This window comes from Spea bombifrons, chromosome 11 (genome assembly GCF_027358695.1).
Source record: "Spea bombifrons isolate aSpeBom1 chromosome 11, aSpeBom1.2.pri, whole genome shotgun sequence".
Classification (NCBI taxonomy): Eukaryota; Metazoa; Chordata; class Amphibia; order Anura; family Pelobatidae; genus Spea; species Spea bombifrons.
Window position 1 is genome coordinate 32,771,088 of NC_071097.1, and position 20,738 is coordinate 32,791,825.

Sequence of the window (20,738 nt, forward strand, 5' to 3'; positions counted from 1 at the left end):
CACAGTTTCCTGTTTCTGTAGCCAAACACAGACCCTTCTTATGTTAGGTCATCGTTGTGACTCATAGAACGGTTTGCGCGGTATCAACCGTAGGAAATTTGGAAATTCAGACAATCCCTTTTAGCTACAAATTCCATCATTCCGAGTCAGCAGTGGAACGAAAACTCCAATCGTCTTTGAACCGGCCCAGCTTAATAAGAACCAAAGGAGAGAAGCCATCCGACAAAAGCTATAGGTAGGCTTGACTCGAGTGCATCATGCAGTAACACCAATAAAGAACGTGTATTAAAGTTCTTTGTACGTACTTAGGAAAAGCTGCAGCTCCAGAGCTGAAGTGCAGCACCCCCTCCATGGTCCCATTTGTGCGCCGCTGACTTAAGCAGTTAAAACGCAGATTAGAAAGGCTAACCCAGACTTACCTTCGAGGTTACCCCCATCTCCCTGGACGGTAGTACCTCCAGGGTCATTGGGATTACTAGAGCCGGACGCCGGGGACTCGTACGAGATCATCAAATCAATGGTCGCCTGCAGACCGACAAAAGAGATATTGGCATCAAAACAAGCAATTGTATAAGCCACCAGCGCTAGACATGTTTATAAAGTAGCGATTTGGGGCCTATTACTCTATTATGACCACTCCACATTTAGAACTTTGTAGAATAAGACCATGTGTTATCGGGATACCGGCAGGTTACGTTTGAAAATAAAATCGCACCCACAATAAAATTAGATTGATTCTTGCCATTTCATTAATCAAATATTTCTCAAGTCATAAAGGCCAGAGGCGTATCCCGGCCCCCCAACCTTATTTTAATTTCTGGCATATGGGGAGAGGGCATGGGATTTCCAAGTCCAGTGGGCCGGTAACTAATACGGCACTTACCCCAATGGGTTGCCCCTTCTCACTCATCAGGGCCAGTCCTTTAAACGGGAGGGATCGATTCTGGCCACCGGCAAATTCTTTAAGTGATACGGTTACTTTACCAATAAATCTGTATAAAAAAAAAAAAAAAAAAAAAAAAAAAGGGGAACATTGATCCATTTTTAAACTATATAATAAATTGGCTATTAATTAACATAAATCAAGATTCTCAGACAAAGGTACTTAGATAATGTTTTCCTTTGGTGGACCAAAATTCGTAGCGTCCGGACCCCAGCATCCTGCTTAGGGACCCAGTGGCACACTGAGCATTTGCCTGCCGTGCCAGATGGCCAGTCCAAGCATGTTGCTGCCTACCCCTGAGGTTAACCCCTCCAGTACAAGACGCAAAGTGAATACAATATACAGAACATGAGCCCCCCCTGCCCATTCTGGGGTAGTGTGGTGGCAGGGCTAGAGACGGGGCTACATTTATAAAGAGGCAGGTCTAGTTGTGAAGGGCGTGGCAATCTCCAGAAAACTATAAATGAGTTGGGAGCAGGAGAGGAAGTTGGAACGGCCCAACATCCCTCCACTTCCTGGGGAAAGTAACCCAGTTGTGTATCGTTCACCCGGAGACTCTGGGTCAACACGGATACATACAAGAAAAAAAAACACTTTATACCCCTTTATGTCATCACCAAACATTACAAAATACTTTAATAAATACATAAGAACTTATTAATGGGCCAACAGAGCATTGAATATCACAACCCATGCGAGAATCCCAAGATATGCAGTTTTTTGTTCCCAACAAGGAGTAGAAAACTACCAAGTCCAAGAGGAACGAAGTCAAAGGATAACCCACACCATAATTGTGTTTTTTGTTTTTAAGTATTTTTATATAAGTGTTACAATGCAGCATCTATTTGGTTTCAATTAGTTGTAACAACACACAATCTAACACACACACAATCTAACACACACACTAAAGTTCTTGTCATAGTGCCTTGTGGTAAACAATGAAATGGTTTAGTCAATGACTTAGAGGGACTCTCTGACTAATGAATGTCTCTGAGGAAAGAATTTCATTGGATAAGCAGGACTTCATTAGCATTGCCATAAATCATCAGCTCAGTGTGGTGTTTGAAATATAACCAAAATATATAAAAGGTACCATCAATTATCATTATAAAAAAAAATAATAATAATAAAAAATAATATATCAAATGACTGCCTGGAATGACTACTTCTGGAACTGCTGATAAATATTGTTTATAAATAAAAAGGCCAAAATTTCCCTATTAACTTTGGCTTACACTAAAGGGTAAACCTGCGTTATCGCAGAATGTGGAAAAAAACCCCAAGCGCGTACTGTGCACGTTTTGAACCGGTGCCCAGCGCGTGCTCTCGCAAGTAAAGTTTTCTTTGGAGCGTAATTTGGGATCCCGGCCAAAAAGACGAAGAAGGAGTATGAAATATGGACTCAAGATCCCAGGAGCAGAAAGTCTGCCCAAACATAAACATCGCAGGAGTAAGGAATGCTCTCACAAGAGCAAAGATTTCTCCGTACAAGCGCCAACTCGCCTTAAAGAAGTCAAGGAGAGCATAGCCGAAGGTCAACGGGGTCAGGCAAACTCTTCACTTACAGGCCATAAAGGTGAGCGAGGAGGCCTCAAAGAACATATATTCTGCTACAAGGACCCGGGCCTGGCACGTAGATTACTTTCCTATCGGCGATACGAGTGGCTATAGTGAGGATTTGTGGCTGTGTTTCTTAAACTTTATGATTGTGCCCTCTGTCAAGAAAAGTCAAAAACAATACAATCTGTCCCAATCTGGATTGAAAAGATAAAAAAAAAAAAAAAAAAAAAACAAACATACGATTTAAGGATTTTTTTTTAAAACCAAAATAAGCAGTGGATTTCAAACATTCCCAAAGCATCCAATAGACCTTAAAGAACCTTAGTTTGGGGGGATCTTCTATAGCACAAAAAATAATCTGTATCGGTTAAATTGGTAGCAGATTTATTATTACTACTTATTTATTACTTATTATGAATTAATAGCCAATTGGACATAACTCAACCATAATTGACTATACGGATTCTTACGCACACACTTATTTTTTTACTAAATTTAACCTATACCCACTTTCCGCAAAAAAGCCACTGGAAATAAATAAATAAAAAAAATAAAAATAATGGCAATTTTTTTAAAAGATTTTTTAACAAATATTTCATTGTTGGTTCAAATATCGGTGAACAAAAAGGTAAGCTCTGAACACTTTAAAATTTTAGGGGTAAGAAACGATGTCCCCCTGATAGATACAAAAATAATACCTTTTACCATATAACTACAGAAAAAACAAGAAGGTGCCTGCTCCATCATACACATCACCTCTCCAAAGACCCAGCGGCATAACAAAAAATAACGCAGCTCAAACCCGTAAAAGTTCTGTTCCAGTTAGAGAAAAAATTCATTTCTCTCTTGTTTGCTACTCAAATAAACCTCAACAGATCCGGCATTTCATTCTTTCCTCTTAAGGACATAAAAACAAAGTTTTTCAGTTACTATGGTGACAACCTATCAGTGCCTGCTTTTGTGTCACATGACTATTAAGTGTTCCCAGCAAAATATATAAATGAGGTAGATTTTCTGAGTAGGGTTTGGGCATTCAGCAGAACTCTGAATCGTGTTTCTAATGCTGCATTAGTTACTTTGTGTGTTAAATTCGGCAGAGTAGGTGGGGGCAACACCTTCAATGCTTGGCATCAGGTGTACGTTCTACAAAAGGTTTTACCCATCTACAATATAGTTGGCTATAGGACATACACATGTAATTAATAATTTATACACACACACACACACACATTATATATATATATATATACACATACACAAGCAGTGCCCACGTGCCTTGTCACCTCTATGACATTTTAATATATGTGATAGTTTAAATTTCTTAAAATTAGGAAAACTCTCACCTTTTGCCCGTCTCTCAACGAGCCGATTGCCGACGCTGAAATCTCTGAACCCTTATGTAGGAGGAGGTCTCTAAACCGAGAATCTGTCTCTCCTCAATGTGAGTTGAGCCTGGCACAGGCAGTCACCGGCACTCCGGCCCGTCTGCCTGCCTGAAAGCGGGATCTCCTCTGCTTTCCTGCCACCGCTAGCACTCAGCAATGTATCCTCCAAACCACCACCCCACACTGTATTTATAACCCCCATCTTCCTCTACGCTTTGATTAGTTCAACTCCGTAACCGACGATATCTTCGGATTAGTTACACATAAACGGTCGAGTTGAATAGGGTAGTCACATATAGATTGTGTGTCCAATCACCAACGAACCGCTCGCTCTTCCAAACAGGAACTACGCAGCCGGTGAATTTGGGGAGTCACGACCAGCATTTATCAATATAATTTACCATTGATTATATTTCACCATGATTTATCAGTTAACCATAAACGTTTGCAGCTAAGAATCATGGGAAATATTGTGAAAGTCCCATATTATATATTATTCATATAGTCAACAACGAACGCAGCGCTCCTTAGTCCATACATTTACTAAACTAGAACCGATAGACTAAGAACCGATATATTAGGTAAAGAGAGCCCGGCTCGCAAGCTCACAATATGTCTATAACATTTAGAGAACCCCCCAATCACAATAATTATTACTATTCAAAGAAGAAAAAAAAAAAAGATTTAACAAATCCTATAATTTAACAAATAAAGGACAAACGGGTTATCCACCAGATTTTTGCTTTTTGCTTAGTTCCTGCATGCTAGTTTTAGAATTTTTCGATGTTTGGATAACGTTAAGCTAAGATTAAAGGGCAATAATATATTTTAAACGTCAGAAGTGATGATTTTCCAGACAATAAATTGGTCATTAACCAGTTAAGTTCAATTAGTCTGATAATATAATAATATAATATACTTTGGAAAGTATTAAAAAAAAAGATATAATGTTATACATTTATCATATATTATTGAATTTTTAGATCTTCATAATAAAATTGTCCAAGAAAAACTGAAGTCTTTAATTAAAGTTGACACATTACGTTATATTGTAACATACTCTAAATTGAGTTGAAATTTTATCGGGAATGTTACATTTTTTATTTTTATTTTTTATTTTTTTATTGTTGTCCAACCAAAAAAGTTTCAGCTTCATTTAGAGTTTGTTACAATATAAAGTTCTGCGAGCAAGCGGCAGCAAGCAGTACATTATAATAGCACGAACAGCATGCGTTAGGATTAGGGGGTCCGCTGAAGGAAAAGATGATAAATGTGTATTGTCAGGAGTTAAAGTGCTGCACATTCCATAACTGACACACGGGGGCGGAGTTTATTTTTTCCCCCCACTGTTACCAGGATACAAAACCGCAGAAAGTCTGGCAATGTGTCATTTCAGATCATTTCTTTCCCAGTCATAGCACCAGCTATATATTTTCTTTCTTGTTCAGGAAGGAAAACTCATCCCGCAGAGAAGACGCTATTCATAGATCTTACTACTGAATAGGATGTACGCGGCCGTTCAAACGCCTGGGGTCACTTAGAAATTTCCTTGTTCTTGAAAGAAAAAGCACATTTTGTCCATTAAAATAACATGAAATGGATCAGAAATCCAGCGCAGACGGGGTTAATGTTGTAAATGACTATTGTAGCTGGAAACGGCTGATTTTTAATGGAATCTCTTCATAGGCGTACAGAGGCCCTTTATCACTCCCATCACTCCTGTGCTCCAACGGCCCTTTATCACTCCCATCACTCCTGTGTTCCAACGGCCCTTTATCACTCCCATCACTCCTGTGTTCCAATGGCCCTTTATCACTCCCATCACTCCTGTGTTCCAATGGCCCTTTATCACTCCCATCACTCCTGTGTTCCAATGGCCCTTTATCACTCCCACCACTCCTGTGTTCCAATGGCCATTTATCACTCCCATCACTCCTGGGTTCCAATGGCCCTTTATCACTCCCATCACTCCTGTGCTCCAACGGCCCTTTATCACTCCAATCACTCCTGTGTTCCAACGGCCCTTTATCACTCCCATCACTTCTGTGTTCCAATGGCCCTTTATCACTCCCATCACGCCTGTGTTCCAATGGCCCTTTATCACTCCCATCACTCCTGTGTTCCAATGGCCCTTTATCACTCCCATCACTCCTGTGTTCCAATGGCCCTTTATCACTCCCACCACTCCTGTGTTCCAATGGCCCTTTATCACTCCCATCACTCCTGTGTTCCAATGGCCATTTATCACTCCCATCACTCCTGGGTTCCAATGGTCCTTTATCACTCCCATCACTCCTGGGATATGACGTCATATCCCGTGCACAGTTTCAGCGTATCGTAAGGAGGCCACGCCGGAGCTGCGATTGAGGTCTGTGATGCAAAAATACAGATCTAACTCAAAGTCACAGCTCGCTGGGCCGATCAGGGGACATCTTCTGATCTTCTTAACCAGTCCATGAACCCAACACTGCCTTATACATTAAACACAGCTAAATACGGCAGAATCAGAGATTTTACCGAGCCTGCCCATAATAACACCGTATGTTTAAATGTAAGGGGGGGGGGTGGAGTGACATTAAAAAAAATATATTTCACTCCATTTTTTACTTAAAAGATTTCCAAGTATGCAGAAAAAAAGTGACGCAGCAAAACCAATCGGCCCCTTACACCCGGCTGGTAGGATTTACTCTGAAGCTGGATTCCCAACGTCGCCTTTGATACAGCGAGCCCCGGAACATGCGCAAACATAAACGATTTCATCGAGTTGGTGGCCTTCCAGTGGGAACGGGCGAGTCTGACCACAGCTCTGTGTACCGAGGAGATACAGAGTCCCACCCGTCTATTTACAATTATTCACTAGTCATACAATAGATGAACCCACAATAATGAAGAGGAACTGTACTTACAACATTACATGTGGCCCTTTAATCAAACAGAAGAAAAAAAATGGCCTTAATTACAAAAAAAAAAAAGAGGAGAAAGAGAGAGTAACAGTCTAGGCGAGATAAAACATACAGCGTTATATACAGAATATCACTTTCAGGGCTCTCGGGAATCTATTAATGATTGATATTTTGGAACTCGTTGAAGAGCTCTCTCTACGAGTGAGGATTGGGTTGACGGCCAAGTCAGAGAGCCGACTTGGATCAAACAACGGGTGAGAGGAGGGCGACAGCTTCTCCTTCAAACAGAGCTGGTCCGCTTTGCTCTGGCGCGAGTGCTGTGGGGGTCACGTAACACGACATTAAGTGATAATAGTGCTGCCCCTCGCACAGAGGGTGAGCAGCTATGAGGAAAGGATCCAGGCAAGGTAAGGGTGTGATGGTGTGGTGATGTGTGATTGATAAAGCGAGTATGTTTTAGTGTATTTTAGAGTGAGTGTGTATGTGTAACATATGTTCCAATGGCCCTTTATCACTCCCATCACTCCTGTGTTCCAATGGCCCTTTATCACTCCCATCACTCCTGTGTTCCAATGGCCCTTTATCACTCCCATCACTCCTGTGTTCCAATGGCCCTGTATCACTCCCATCACTCCTGTGTTCCAATTGCCCTGTATCACTCCCATCACTCCTGTGTTCCGATGGCCCTTTATCACTCCCATCACTCCTGTGTTCCAATGGCCCTTCATCACTCCCATCACTCCTGTGTTCCAATGGCCCTTTATCACTCCCATCACTCCTGTGTTCCAGCTATCTAGCCCAATCTACTAGACAAACACTCCGACTCCTTATCACACTGCCTAATCATACTCCGACTAATGAAAGTCTTTGGACTTCATTAGCACTGCCATAAAGAATCAGCGATGGTATGCAGATAAAAGGGAGCTTCTTGGAACAAAGCGAGATAAAACAAGGTTTTTTTTTCAATGCCAGCCGACATTACTGTATTCACCACTGGGGGGTTATTACCGTATACAGCGCTGGGGTTTATATATTTTTCCCCATGGGACTGCCCCTTTAATCACTTTAATGGGGCCGGTCTGTCAACTTAACAACTGTTCCAATACCAATGAGCATCTATATTCCCCCCCCCCTCAAATGGTCCCACTTCTAAATGGCAACTCACGTGGCTTCTCATGTGATTCTCTTTATAGGGTGGAACAATTTAAAGGAACACGGGTTAAGAAAGCCAATCTAAAAACAAGTGTAACACTCTAAATACGAGAAATAAAATAGCCACTGAAATAAATCTGTACGGAAAAAAAACATATTACTCTAAACACAAAGTCAACACAACAAGTAACGCAACGCACACATTCCCAAGAACAGAAAGCTTACTTGTCTTTTCCAATAGTCTCAAAATCCTTCACAATAACCTCCAAGGATGAAGAGTAATCCAGGGGAATTCTCTTTAAATCAAATTCAAGCAGCTGGAAGACAAAATAAAAAGGGTCAGAAGTGAAATTAGAGAACGTTCCGAAGAGGCGACGAGACGTGCGCAGAAACGCAGGGAGAAATCCCCTCCCTTTGTCATAAGATATTATATTTTAATTTACTTTATGAAAAGTTACTAACAAGACTCGGCTGATCTGGTTTATCGGTTACTCACACGTAGTGCTGGGGGGCAGACGTGACCTACGGGGGTTTACAGTGGAAAAAAATTGTTTTGGTGAGAGGGAAAAGGCATTGCTTACAAGTCTTGAAATTAAATGGTTAAATCTCGGGTTCTACACCAGAAACCAGACAGATTATCGGAGGGAACCTGGAAATATCATGCAACAGAACCATCAGATAGGGCTGTATACAGCGGTGGGGAGGGGGCTGTTACCGTATACAGCGCTTGGGGAGGGGGCTGTTACCGTATATAGCCCTGGGGAGGGGGGCTGTTACCGTATACAGCGTTGGGGAGGGGGGCTGTTACTGTATACAGCGCTTGGGGGGCTGTTTCCATATAAAAGCATTCTTTCCATGGGACTTACACTTTAAAAACAATATATACATAGAAACATAGAAAGTGACGGCAGATAAGAACCCCTCGGCCCATCCAGTCTGCCCAACCTCTGAGTACTTTCCTTTACTACCTGCCCTTATCCTATATCTAGCTTGGCCTTATGCCTATCCCATGCTTGCTTAAATGCCTTTACTGTATTAACTTCTACCACTTCTGCTGGAAGGCTATTCCATGCGTCCACTACCCTTCCCGTAACGTAATATTTTCGGATGTTACCATTAAACCTTTGCCCCTCTAGCGTATGGCTATGTCCTGGTTTTATTTCTCCTTTTAAATAAACTCTCTTCCTTTAAGTATATAGTGGTGTCCAGAGAACAAATGTAAAACCACTTCTTTCCACGACTAAAAGGATTAAATGATGTAATTCCATGATAAAAACTGTCTGTTTGGATTTGGTTACAGTAAACACACGACTTCAAAAGGCAGGAGAGGTCAACTTCCTTCTCTCCGAACGTTAAATAAAGATCCGTGCCCCTTCCTTTAATGCCACCTACGGCACCACGAGACGCGTCGGATCACTCGATGAAAAACACTTTTGTAATAATGGAAGTTCCTGTAAATAGGTTTTATTCATCTACGTGAAATCCTTGCTTTTGGGTTGGCAGCATTTTCAAGTTGCTCGCTCTCTCTCTGTTTTTAGCGTAACAGTTTAAGCCGGTATATAAACAGGCAACCCTTAAACTGTTTGGGTTTAGGAAGAAAAGCAAAGTTTGCCCATTAAAATAACGTGAGATGGATCAGAAATCCAGCGCAGACGGGGTTAATGTTGTAAATGACTATTATAGCTGGAAACGGCTGATTTTTACTGGAATCTCTTAATAAGCGTACAGAGGCCCTTTATCACTCCCATCACTCCTGTGTCCCAACGGCCCTTTATCACTCCCATCACTCCTGTGTCCCAACGGCCCTTTATCACTCCCATCTCTCCTGTGTCCCAATGGCCCTTTATCACTCCCATCACTCCTGTGTCCCAATGGCCCTTTATCACTCCCATCACTCCTGTGTTCCAATGAACCTTTATCACTCCCATCACTCCTGTGTTCCAATGGCCCTTTATCACTCCCATCACTCCTGTGTTCCAATGAACCTTTATCACTCCCATCACTCCTGTGTTCCAATGGCCCTTTATCACTCCTGTGATATATTTGTTAAAAAAAAAAAAAAAAAAAAAAAAAAAAAATCACCTCTTTCCAGACAGGATTGAGCTCGCTGTCGATCGTCTTGGTTTTCTTTTTCTCATCTGTAAACACAAACGAGAAATGACATTACATTTTATTCACCGAGTACCGGTAGAACGTGTAGGGATGTTACAACAGAAAAAGAGAAAATGAACATTAAAATCAATAACCTTAACACACATTAAGCTGTTCCAGCACAGGCAGAGAAGAGGCCCCTGTCCATGTGAGCTTACAATCTATTTAAAAACAGAATATGGTTTGATTGACGGGCTTTGTCATTAAGGGGTTAAACAGTGAATGGAATGGATGTATATAAAAATACTTAGTAATGCTGAGCTAGCTAAAAGTTCTTTGATGTCTGGTGGTATCACGTGATTTCACGTATCAAATGAACTTGTTTACAAGAGCTGAAGGGTCAGTTTGGACTTAATTCACTAAAGTGTGTGCCCCTGGAACACTCTAATGTTCCTCAGGGGAAGGATGAGAACAAATGAGGGGGGCGTGGCAGGGATTTCAACCAATAGGCTTGGAAAGGACAGGAGCCAAATACTAAACCTTGAGATCAAACAACGGCCAGGATACCTTGAGAGTTGCAGGTTATGCACACCACGGGGTTCTTTATGTTTGTGTAAAATTGTTACATTGTGATAACGGGAGCAGCCATGCCCCCCTCCCCCACCCACTGCAGGAGAGGGGAGTCCTGGGAATTTCCTTGGTATGCATATATGCAATGGCATTTCATGACACAGCCACTTAGATCCAAGATACTGTATACATACTTCCTTTACTGAGTGGGTGGTAGATCTGCCTCCCAGCAGATGTGGTAGAGGCAAATGCAGCGAGGGAACATAAACATGTATACGGCTATCCAGAATCCAAGACAAGACAACGGATTTAGTCTTCACAGCAGGAGCAATGTGAAGAGTAGACGGGCCAAATGGTTATCTGCTGCCAAATTTTATGTTTCTAAGTGGGGCTCTCAGCACAGTTTGCAGTAGGGCCACATTTTGTCTCCTTTCCTTTACTCTGTATTATGAGGGCAGAACCAATAGTGTAACTTTGAGAGGGGCATCGAATGGCCCCACCCATGAGGGAGCAGAGATCAGTAGTCCCCATCATTTACTCGTGATGCTGAACAGTTGCATCGTGCAGCCACTAGAGGGCGCACATGGCGAATCTGTGCCACAATGGCGCAAATGCTGCTCTTCACCTGTTCTTCCACCACCCCCAAGGAACCCACATGATCATCTCCTAGGGGTTTGCTGGTGGGGGCTGTTCTAGTTCAGATCTAGAAGAGCTGCCTCTATTAACGCATCACCGAATACACAATCGTCATGAACAGCTGCATTTAAATATAGCATTCCTGCTGGTTTAGGATCTGTAACAACATTAACATTCCTTTGGAGCGAGTGACTCACCCGAGTGGCTGCGACTTCCGGTGGGCCACAGGCTGGGGCCGAGTTTATACCGTCGTTTAAGTAACTTTATTTCTTAAATAAACCGTAGTTGGCGACGATAGGACATTCCGACGGACCAACACTAAACGTGTGCCTTAACAGCTTAAGATTTAGGAGATTTCTCACGTAGAGGAGGGAGAAAGTTTATGTCATAAACATTCTGCAGTTTGGGAGGGGGATGGAAAACTAACCATCTGTAACATATTAAAAAATCCACGTGAGGCTGGAGGAGTTGCAGTTTCTGAAGATCACAGAGAAAATCAATGCGAGATGCTCCAAAGACCAAAAAAATGGAACCATCGCAAATGTTTGTGTACATAAAACGTACAAAGGGGAAGCGTCGCTTTTAGAGATTTTGGGGGAAACTTCAGCGTAGAATTTGTATTATTTTACTTTTTATTTAATGTATATAAAAAAAAACTTTTATTAACCCCTTAATGACAAAGCCTGTACATGTACGGGCTTAAAATGCATTGTTTTCAATGGGTTTAGGGACCGCCCATTGTCCTTAAGGGGTTAAATAAAACCCCTTCCCCACCCTAAACTGTGTTGACCCTAATGAAACATCTCTGGTACGGGAGAAAAACGAATGTTGGCACCATCTAAGCATTTTAGGCAGTCTATATGATGGGGGCAGCTTGGGCCCTAAACCTCTTCTGCTTTAGAATGGGTAAAAATAAATAAAATAAAAAACATAGTACTGCGCTTGGAAAGTAAGATTTTATTTCATTCTGTAAGTAATCACTGTAAGTATAGTAGGGATTTAACCATGCGCACCGGCAGTCTAATGCAAGTGGAGTATGCACCAAATGATACATAATTACTAGTATCGGCCAATTACAATTTACCTCCCAACATCAGACGCCGGGGAATTAAATCGGGATTCATCCCGAGCCACAAGGATCCATCATATTTGTTCTGTTTCTTTTCACAAGCAGATGGCGGACCCTACCGGGCAATTGACCTCTCTAGTACGCCACATCTCTTACTGGACCAGTTGAGGACATCCTTCTTGAAACTGTCCCGATTCCCTTACAAAAAAATGACTGCAGTTTTTCTGAAGTAATACTGCAGGTTTTTGGACATGAAAAAACTGCAATACTGCACTTTTACTGCAGTATTACTGCACATTTACTGCAGTTTTACTGCATTTGTACTTCACTGTACAGCAGTTTTACTGCAGTTATGTTTGTACGGAAGTACAAATGCAATAAAGCTGCAGTACATTGAAGCACAACTGTAGGTTTGCAATATAAAAAAAAGTGCGGTAAATGTGCAGTAAAACTGCAGTACAGTGAAGTACAAATGCAGTAAAACTGCAGTAATTTTTCGTAAGGGTTGTGCTATTGTGATAGTCTGTCCAGTCTTTCAAACCATTTTTTTAGAGCGTTTCTGGTATATGATGCCATACCTACTCTACACAACACGTGCAGCAGAGGAGGACTGGAGGAGGCTTCCGGGGATAGCGCATGACAAGTGTTTCGGGCAAAAACGATGAAGATGTCAAACTTTTACTTGAAGATTTCTGCTCTAGTTTGGCTACAAGAGTGTTAACTTCAGCAGAGTAGGTGGAACGGCACCTTTAATATGACACAGATCATAGCAAAACCCGCTAAGGAGATTATTCCAAAAGGGAATTTGTAGCAATTATCGGCCCTCTTGCTGAAGTGGAATAAATTATTTTAATGAAATTATTTACTGAGGGCAATTGAGCAAATAATGCCAAGTTTACGTATTTAGCGCTTTCTGTAATACCCGACGAAGGGCTGAGCGCTGTTTGCCGATATTGTTTATACAAGGGAGTGTATTCCCACTGAATCGTCCGCTGAGTAAATACAGGAAGAAAGACAAGTAGGGAGAGCCCGAGACGGCAAATAACCTCATTTTATTATGAGAAGGTATACAGCAGCCACGCACACACACACACATACACGCACACACACACACATACGCACACACTTACGCAATCTTCGAAGCCGTAGCGCTTTGGGCCATTGTCATAAAAATCAGACTTTATTACAGACAAAGAGAATAGAACTGAACGTGGGCCAAATACGGACTATGCAACCAGACAACATAGTCGCTCACAGGATAACTCAGAATTTTTTATAAGGTTTTTTTTTTTATTAATAATAAAATGCTCTTTTTGGGGGGGCAACACGTTGTAGAGCTGGAATTGTTTTTTACTCACCCAACATTCTGTCCCAAAACGACGCTACGTTTAGGACTATGTTAAAATGACTTATATAATTGGGGGGGGGGAAAACATCTCTGGGTTTTGCTTAAAAATGCAGAAGGTCTGGTTTGGATTAGTCATAAACTGCCTTATTTTAAGGCTAATACTATGGATTATTTCAGTATTTTGACGACCGGTTTGAAGGACATCATCGACTTCCTGGCAGTGGAGAAGACAAGGACCTGGCCGGTGCAGATACCTCCAAAAGGGTTAAACTCTGTGTTAAAAGGCACAAATAAATAAATAAATAAATCGCTGGGCGTACTCGAAGGGTTAACAGGTCCTTGTCTGTTAAAAAAAAAAAAAATGTCACAAAAGGAACCTTCTACTGTAGAAGAAGCCGACAATCGACTGCTTAATCTCGGCATGGCCACGGGATACAAAACTGGTATAAGCCCAGCCAACGCCCTCACCTGCGGAAACTACAGAGCAACACGCTAATTACACGCCTAAGCAGCGGATAACCGGGAGCTGTAGAACTTTGAGTAATGTTATAACCCCACGACACTACAGCTGCTTTTTTTCAGTTGGTTACGAGAGTTAACATTACATCGGTTTTCTGGTACGGGATATAGGAAAGTAACATTTTGGGAGGAATGTATACATTTTAACAGTATTTCAGAAATGATTAAATAAGTAATCTCATCATAATGGTCCTATTACGTAATCACACAGGTCATGTAATAAGATAAATTGTGGGCTGCTATTGGGAAAATCATCTCCTTAGGCTATCGCCCCCTAGAGGAAACAATCGCCAGCACCGATATAAATATTATGAAGGGTATATAATAATAATAATAATAATAATAATAATAATAATATTATATATATAATAATTTATCGATAAAGAGAGAGTGGTTTATTCAGTTAACAAGGAGTTTGCAGAAGGCAAACACTTCAGATCCATGTCTTCGCTATGCATTATAACATGGCCAACCCAAACAAGATTCTACTGCGAGAAGGGCTGAGCTGGCCCTGTATAATGCATCATTAACTTGGAGGGGGATGTTGTTACTCTATGGAGCCATTTAAGTTATTTAACTATACATTATACAGGGCCAGCTGAACGCTTCTTGCTTGAGAAGCTCACCAGGGTCAGCCTATCATAATATATAGCGATATCCGAGTTAAAATATTAAGAACTGATACGTATTCTGTAAATATTATTATTATGGGGAAAGATTTACATTTAATAGCAGGAAAATAATTTTATGTTTACCTATAAAATGACAAAAGATGCAGGAAGAAACTCATTAGGGTGTTATTGGTATTTTATGTAGCTTGGAGGAAAACGGTTTAGCTTGATACCCCCTCCCCCTCCGTGTGTCCTTTCCTGAGAAGTCGGATCAGCGAGATAGGGAAATTAATTAAACTTTCATATGAAGTATAAGAAGGTCCTGGGAAATCAGGAGGTTCCCTGCTTCCCCCTGCTTACATGCCTTCGGGCTATGTCTACAGAGACCCCGATAATTAAAATATTTCAATAAAAAAAAGACATATTTTTAGTTATTTTTTTTATATTGAATACATTAATAAAAAGTAAAAAAAAAAAACAGTTGTCTGCCAGACGTGGTGGCTTTTACTGTACATGTAATGTATGAGAAAATGCCGGTCATAATAATAATAAAAGAAGATCGGTCAAATCATCAGGAAATTGGATCCAAGGATATTCTCATGAAAGATCCAGGACTTCAAATCCCACATGAGCACACACCACACAAACACTGAATACCCCACCATTGCCTAGTGCTTGGCGGAGGGTCAAAGTGGGGGTCCGTGTTGACCTGCGCATAAAACATACATTCGGAAATATTATGTGAAAAAACGTGGGGTAAAACATCCTTGGATGGACTTTCTGAACGTTTTAGTGTTTTATCAGCTTCTTTACCTATGGAAGACAGTATATAAAGAGGGAGAAAAGACAGACAAAAGTACAAAAGGACATATAAAATAGAATTTTAGAGTTAGTTTTCGCACAAGCCAAAGGCTAGACAACGAGAATTAACAGTGGCCGTTGTAGCTGCACCTTTTGCTGGCTTTGTTATAATGTCTCCAGATTAAGTCTGCGTTTTTTTGCTGTATTCACGATCAGCGATGTGCGCCCTGTGCCATTAAATGTATTTTCGGTTCCTGAAATATCGTAAATGTCAGACACACCTTTCAGGTTTCCAGAAACAAAGTGCATGAAAGTGTCATTTGAATCATCCGATGACATCACAGCAAGTTTAAGGTGAGCTATAAAACATTAAACGTGAAACTTTCCTCTACCACTCAGCTGGCATCAACCAGTGTTTGTGACCCGGCATGGACAGAGCGAGCTTAGAACGATGCCGGTACCGCCAATGGACTTACGTTCCTGTGACATGGATAGGCTTAATAATTAAAGGGGGGATTCCGGAACGATTCTAGAATGCAGAATCGAGCATCAACATTGACACGTCTAGAGAAGAGGAGATGACTTGACTTTTGGCTTCCTCGTTGATTATGAGAACGCTTGAGAGCTTAACTCTGGAGAAGAAGCATTGAAAACATTCTGCGCAGATCCCGTACTATGCCAGGAATTAATTCATTAACATAGTTCCAGAATTGGCAGCAACGTCAGCGTTCTAAGATTGCTCTGTCGAGAGAAGTAACTCCCTACTTGAGCCCCCATGGCCCGATACAAATATCTGAATCCATAGTAGAATTATCTGTATCAGAAACGGCATTTAATATGATATTCTAGTTATTTTCTGAATTGGATGCCGTTACAAATAGAAACACGGAATTCCATAGGAAGCGAGAACCGTTTGGGACACAGCTATGACAACTCTAACAAGCCCTACCTGGTCTTTGGGGACATTCAGGCAACCTGATAGCACGCATTCTTAAATTTCCTCAATATATTAGAAGATAGTGTACTGTATTGAGAAATCAGCCAGAATTTGTGACCATACGGTCCAAGGGCGCTGATTTAAGCATCAGATTTGAGGAATCCATTAATCCCACCACCAGCTACTTGAAACAAAGCAATTATCCTCCAGAACACATACGGCTTCTGTTCTGATACATGTGATTGAGTCTATAGCCGAGAGTCTTTGGTGAGCTATAAACTTGGTCCAGGACCGGGATTAAAAAGCATCCCCGCATCTCGCCCTTGAATGCGGCCACCTTGTGCGGCCTTATCAGTGGGCAAACCACGTCCTAACATCTTCCCGATCGGGGTAGCTCCTGGACAACCCAGAGCTCCTATTTCCACCTTTTCGTTTGGTGTCCTCTTGTAGACCCAATCTGGCCTTTCTGAGGTTGGGTTCCCCATCACTAGATTACTAGATTATTCTGCTAATAGAGTTCCTTGCTATATTCCAAAAATCTTTGTCACCTAAATGGTGTTCTTCGTCATAAACTAAAAGATGATCCAGGATGAAACGGTGAAAGTTATCCAGCTGAGCCATAATGATGCCTACACTTCAACCTCCTCCCCCACGTCCACTTTTCTGCAGTAAGCAAAACTTGGTTTGTTGCAAGTCAAAACATCGCAATCTCAACCATGATTCAACCGACAATTATGCAGGGTATAAAATCTGGCACAGAGCGCAGTAATTTGATATTTTTACCAGACGAACATAGGAAAGTTTTTTACACAAAGAGAAAAAAAAAAGTGCAAAGCAAGAGGAAGTGGAAAAAAGAAATGCTAAATAGAATGAATGGTTGGACTGCCATGGTCAAGAAAAGCAATGAAGAGTCCAGATTAAGGTATAAAGTGTTAAAAGAAAGAGATCATCAGAGCAAAGGGGGCAGGGAGGACATTTTTAGCAAATCCTAGTGATTTTCTTTTTTGTTACTAAATAGAAACCAGACTTCAGGGTGAGGATCACCGGATACAGCAGGATTTGGGAATCAGACTTAACATGGGCCATACCATCTGAGCAGATAGAGGGGAGAGACCTATCCAAGTCTACAAGTTTATTATATATAAAATTTAAAAAAAAGAAGAAGAAGAAGAAGAATAAAACAAAATAAAAATGCATTCATTGCTTTTTTGTATCACCATCAGCTGCCCAACATTAATACCCCGACACCCATAGTATTCTAGCCTGGAAAGTCCTCCCTGCGTGGAGGGTGGTACACATATTTGTGGATTTAGAGGTTTCCAACAATAAATATCCATTTCAGAATATAGTTAAGAATTAAGATTTTTAATCCGAGAGGGAAAAGTACATTTTGACATCTTTCTAGAAGAAAGGCAGTGCTGAGGAACCTTCCAATCAACTGAGCTGCATATAGATTTAGAAATATTATAAATATTATTACATTTTATAAACACACCCCCAGGACCTTGAATTAAGAATAACCCCCCCCTCCGCCATCAGTCGCAAGGTATTTCTTTAAGAAGTAAAGGCCGTTACATTTCCAAAAACACCTACTAAGAAATTCCACTAGTTAACCCTTTAAGCAACCTCCAAAATATTTGTACAAAACACATCCGGTAACCATAGGCATTTGCATGTCATTAATACAGAGAGAAGGCTTGCGGGTATGCCCGGTAGGTAAGAATTTAATCGTGTCTAATAATCACCTACAAAAGTAACAGCGAATGCACGGCAGGCGTGTTCCTTAATGCCGAAAACTGTTCTCAGCACAGCTATTTAACCCCATCATGGACACGATGGCGAGGAATGCTCTACAGAGTCGTAATAGCTCCACAATGAACTAAGAAGGTTATGCTGTGTAATAATTACATGTTTTATGTTGAAATGGAGTGTTTCGAATAAGTAACCCTGCCAGAAAATCACGTTCAAGAAGAAATGACCAAATATAGTATTAAACCTAAGAAAACGAGGAATGGAATGTTAGTAATTACAAACTATCACGATTATTTATACTTTAAGCCGTGTCGTCCAAAAACGATTTTCCTATATGTAAAACAAAGTATCATGTTTCAATAAACACACAGCAATGTGCGTCGTATCGTCACATATAACATATGTGCGAGATACTTCCTGGATTCCTGTAGTTAAACTTTTTTTTTTTAATGAAATTAATAGAAAGTTACAAATTTGCATTTGGTGCCAACTCAGATAAAAGGGACTCCAGAAGAAGACGCATTTCTCAGTTGCAGATCAATCTCGTTTTTATGGTCTCCTGAGTTCAGGAGATTATATTATTCCAAGAGCCAAGCAAAGGGGGGGGGGTTGTAAATGGAACTTCAGATGCGCTCGGATTCCGAATGCCCACTTAGGAGTTTCTTCCTTACCTTTGAAGATCACTGTGACAACGGGGTCCGGCTTCCCAAGCTTGGTTTTGGGGATGTTAACCGCTGAATCCACAAACACCTTGAGCATTTTGGAAGGATGTGGGATAGAGGAGCATTCAGGAGAGAAGCTGCGTGTCGCGGAGAAGCCTGCCCAGCCTTGTGTTGGGACAAGGCAGCTCCTAATGAGGAGAGAGGGGAAGCAGCTTTACAATAGGAGAAGGGTGGACCTTATTACTCACTAAAAAGGCAGTTCTGCAAATACCTGTAAACTGATCTCTCTGCAGATCACTAACAGAAACAGGTACCAGCCTGCGCTTTCATGCACGCTGAAAACAAGAGCAATTCTTGGTTAAATTGCCCTAAAGCAAAAGCAATAGATTGTTAGGATTGTCTATAGAATTCTCAAGTACTGCTCATGGATTGTATGTATTGCCCATAGGTTGTAAGTACTGCCCATAGATTGTCAGTACTGCCCATAGGTTGTAAGTACTGCCCATGGATTGTATGTATTGCCCATAGGCTGTCAGTACTACCCATAGATTGTATGTATTGCCCATAGATTGTATGTACTGCCTATAGATTGTATGTACTGCCTATAGATTGTATGTACTGCCTATAGATTGTATGTATTGCCCATAGATTGTATGTATTGCCCATAGATTGTATGTACTGCCCAAAGATTGTATGTACTGCCCATAGATTGTATGTACTGCCTATAGATTGTATGTACTGCCTATAGATTGTATGTATTGCCCATAGATTGTATGTATTGCCCATGGATTGTATGTACTGCCCATAGATTTGTCAGTATTGCCCATAGAGTGCCCAGGACTGTCCATACAAGGCTTGTTGTCACATTGTATTCGGTTTCTTGCTAGTCCTATATTAAAAGGACCCCTTCAATGAGCCCCAAACCAAAATTAGTTGTTTAGGATCAGAAAGGTGAGCGTCTTCAAAGAGTTGTCAGCACTGGCCAGAGCTCCTGGTCAACGTCAGACATAAACATATTAACCCAATCTGTCATATTACTTTCTGCATTTTATTTTTAACGCTGCACCCCCTGAAACTGTTAGAGACCAAAATACATATTTTAGATCGTATTAGCGTTTTGAGTGGCAGAAGGTAAAAATACTTAAAATATCTCATCCAATAAGTAGTAGCCCATATTACTACGACAGTTCAAAAGAGCTCCGATCAGTCTATAGTTGCTATGGTGATAAGACCACTTCTCAAACTTTGCACCACAATTACTTTTTTATAGGTAAGTCTCAATGTACAGTAAGGGGCATTTAAATCATTGCATGACGCATATTGCATGCACTCTTTTAGAACATCAGTTCCAGTTATAAGGAAGCTTAATCTTAAAGGCATGCAATTGAAGGCGCTGTGCGTCTTTAAGACACAGCATGCCGAGATATGACATCATACTTAGCCGCTTGTGTCTGAAAGGTGCTCCTTTTAAAGTGGTGCAGATGCCAGCTGAGGAGGAGGTGGCTGGGGGCAGCAGAAAAGGTTACCCCAAGGTTACCTACCCCTATATCATCCCATCGGAAGCATATTTCTTTATACACGAGCAGCTGCATCATTGCCATTTGATGCATTCCGATACTGCCCCTGCTGGCAGACAACTGTAACTACAATATGTAAACTGTAACATTTATTATTTGTTGATTTATATAGCGCCATCATATTCTGTAGTGTTGTACAAGTAAACAGGACAAAACTAGTAATGCATCACATGACAATCTGCACTTATAGAAACAAAGGTAATAAGGGCCCTGCTCAAAGAG

At 41.1% G+C, this 20,738-nt stretch overlaps 1 protein-coding gene across 5 annotated transcripts in view; it reads right to left on the reverse strand.

Moving 5' to 3' along the window:
• The window catches only part of MYOF (myoferlin), a 59,159-nt gene extending 39,934 nt beyond the window's left edge, over nt 1-19,225 (reverse strand). For 4 of the 5 annotated variants that reach the window (XM_053450961.1, XM_053450959.1, XM_053450960.1 and 1 more), the window contains exons 1-6: nt 19,211-19,225; nt 18,949-19,127; nt 10,026-10,081; nt 8,169-8,260; nt 884-992; nt 420-525 (exon numbers count right to left, since the gene is read on the reverse strand). In XM_053450961.1, the coding sequence (XP_053306936.1) occupies nt 420-525; nt 884-992; nt 8,169-8,260; nt 10,026-10,081; nt 18,949-19,036 (451 nt within the window). In that variant the 5' untranslated portion in view covers nt 19,037-19,127; nt 19,211-19,225. Of the gene's footprint in view, nt 1-419; nt 526-883; nt 993-8,168; nt 8,261-10,025; nt 10,082-18,948; nt 19,128-19,210 lie in introns of those variants that run through there. The other variant, XM_053450962.1, reaches the window with a different exon arrangement.
• Nucleotides 19,226-20,738: the final 1,513 nt, after the last annotated feature.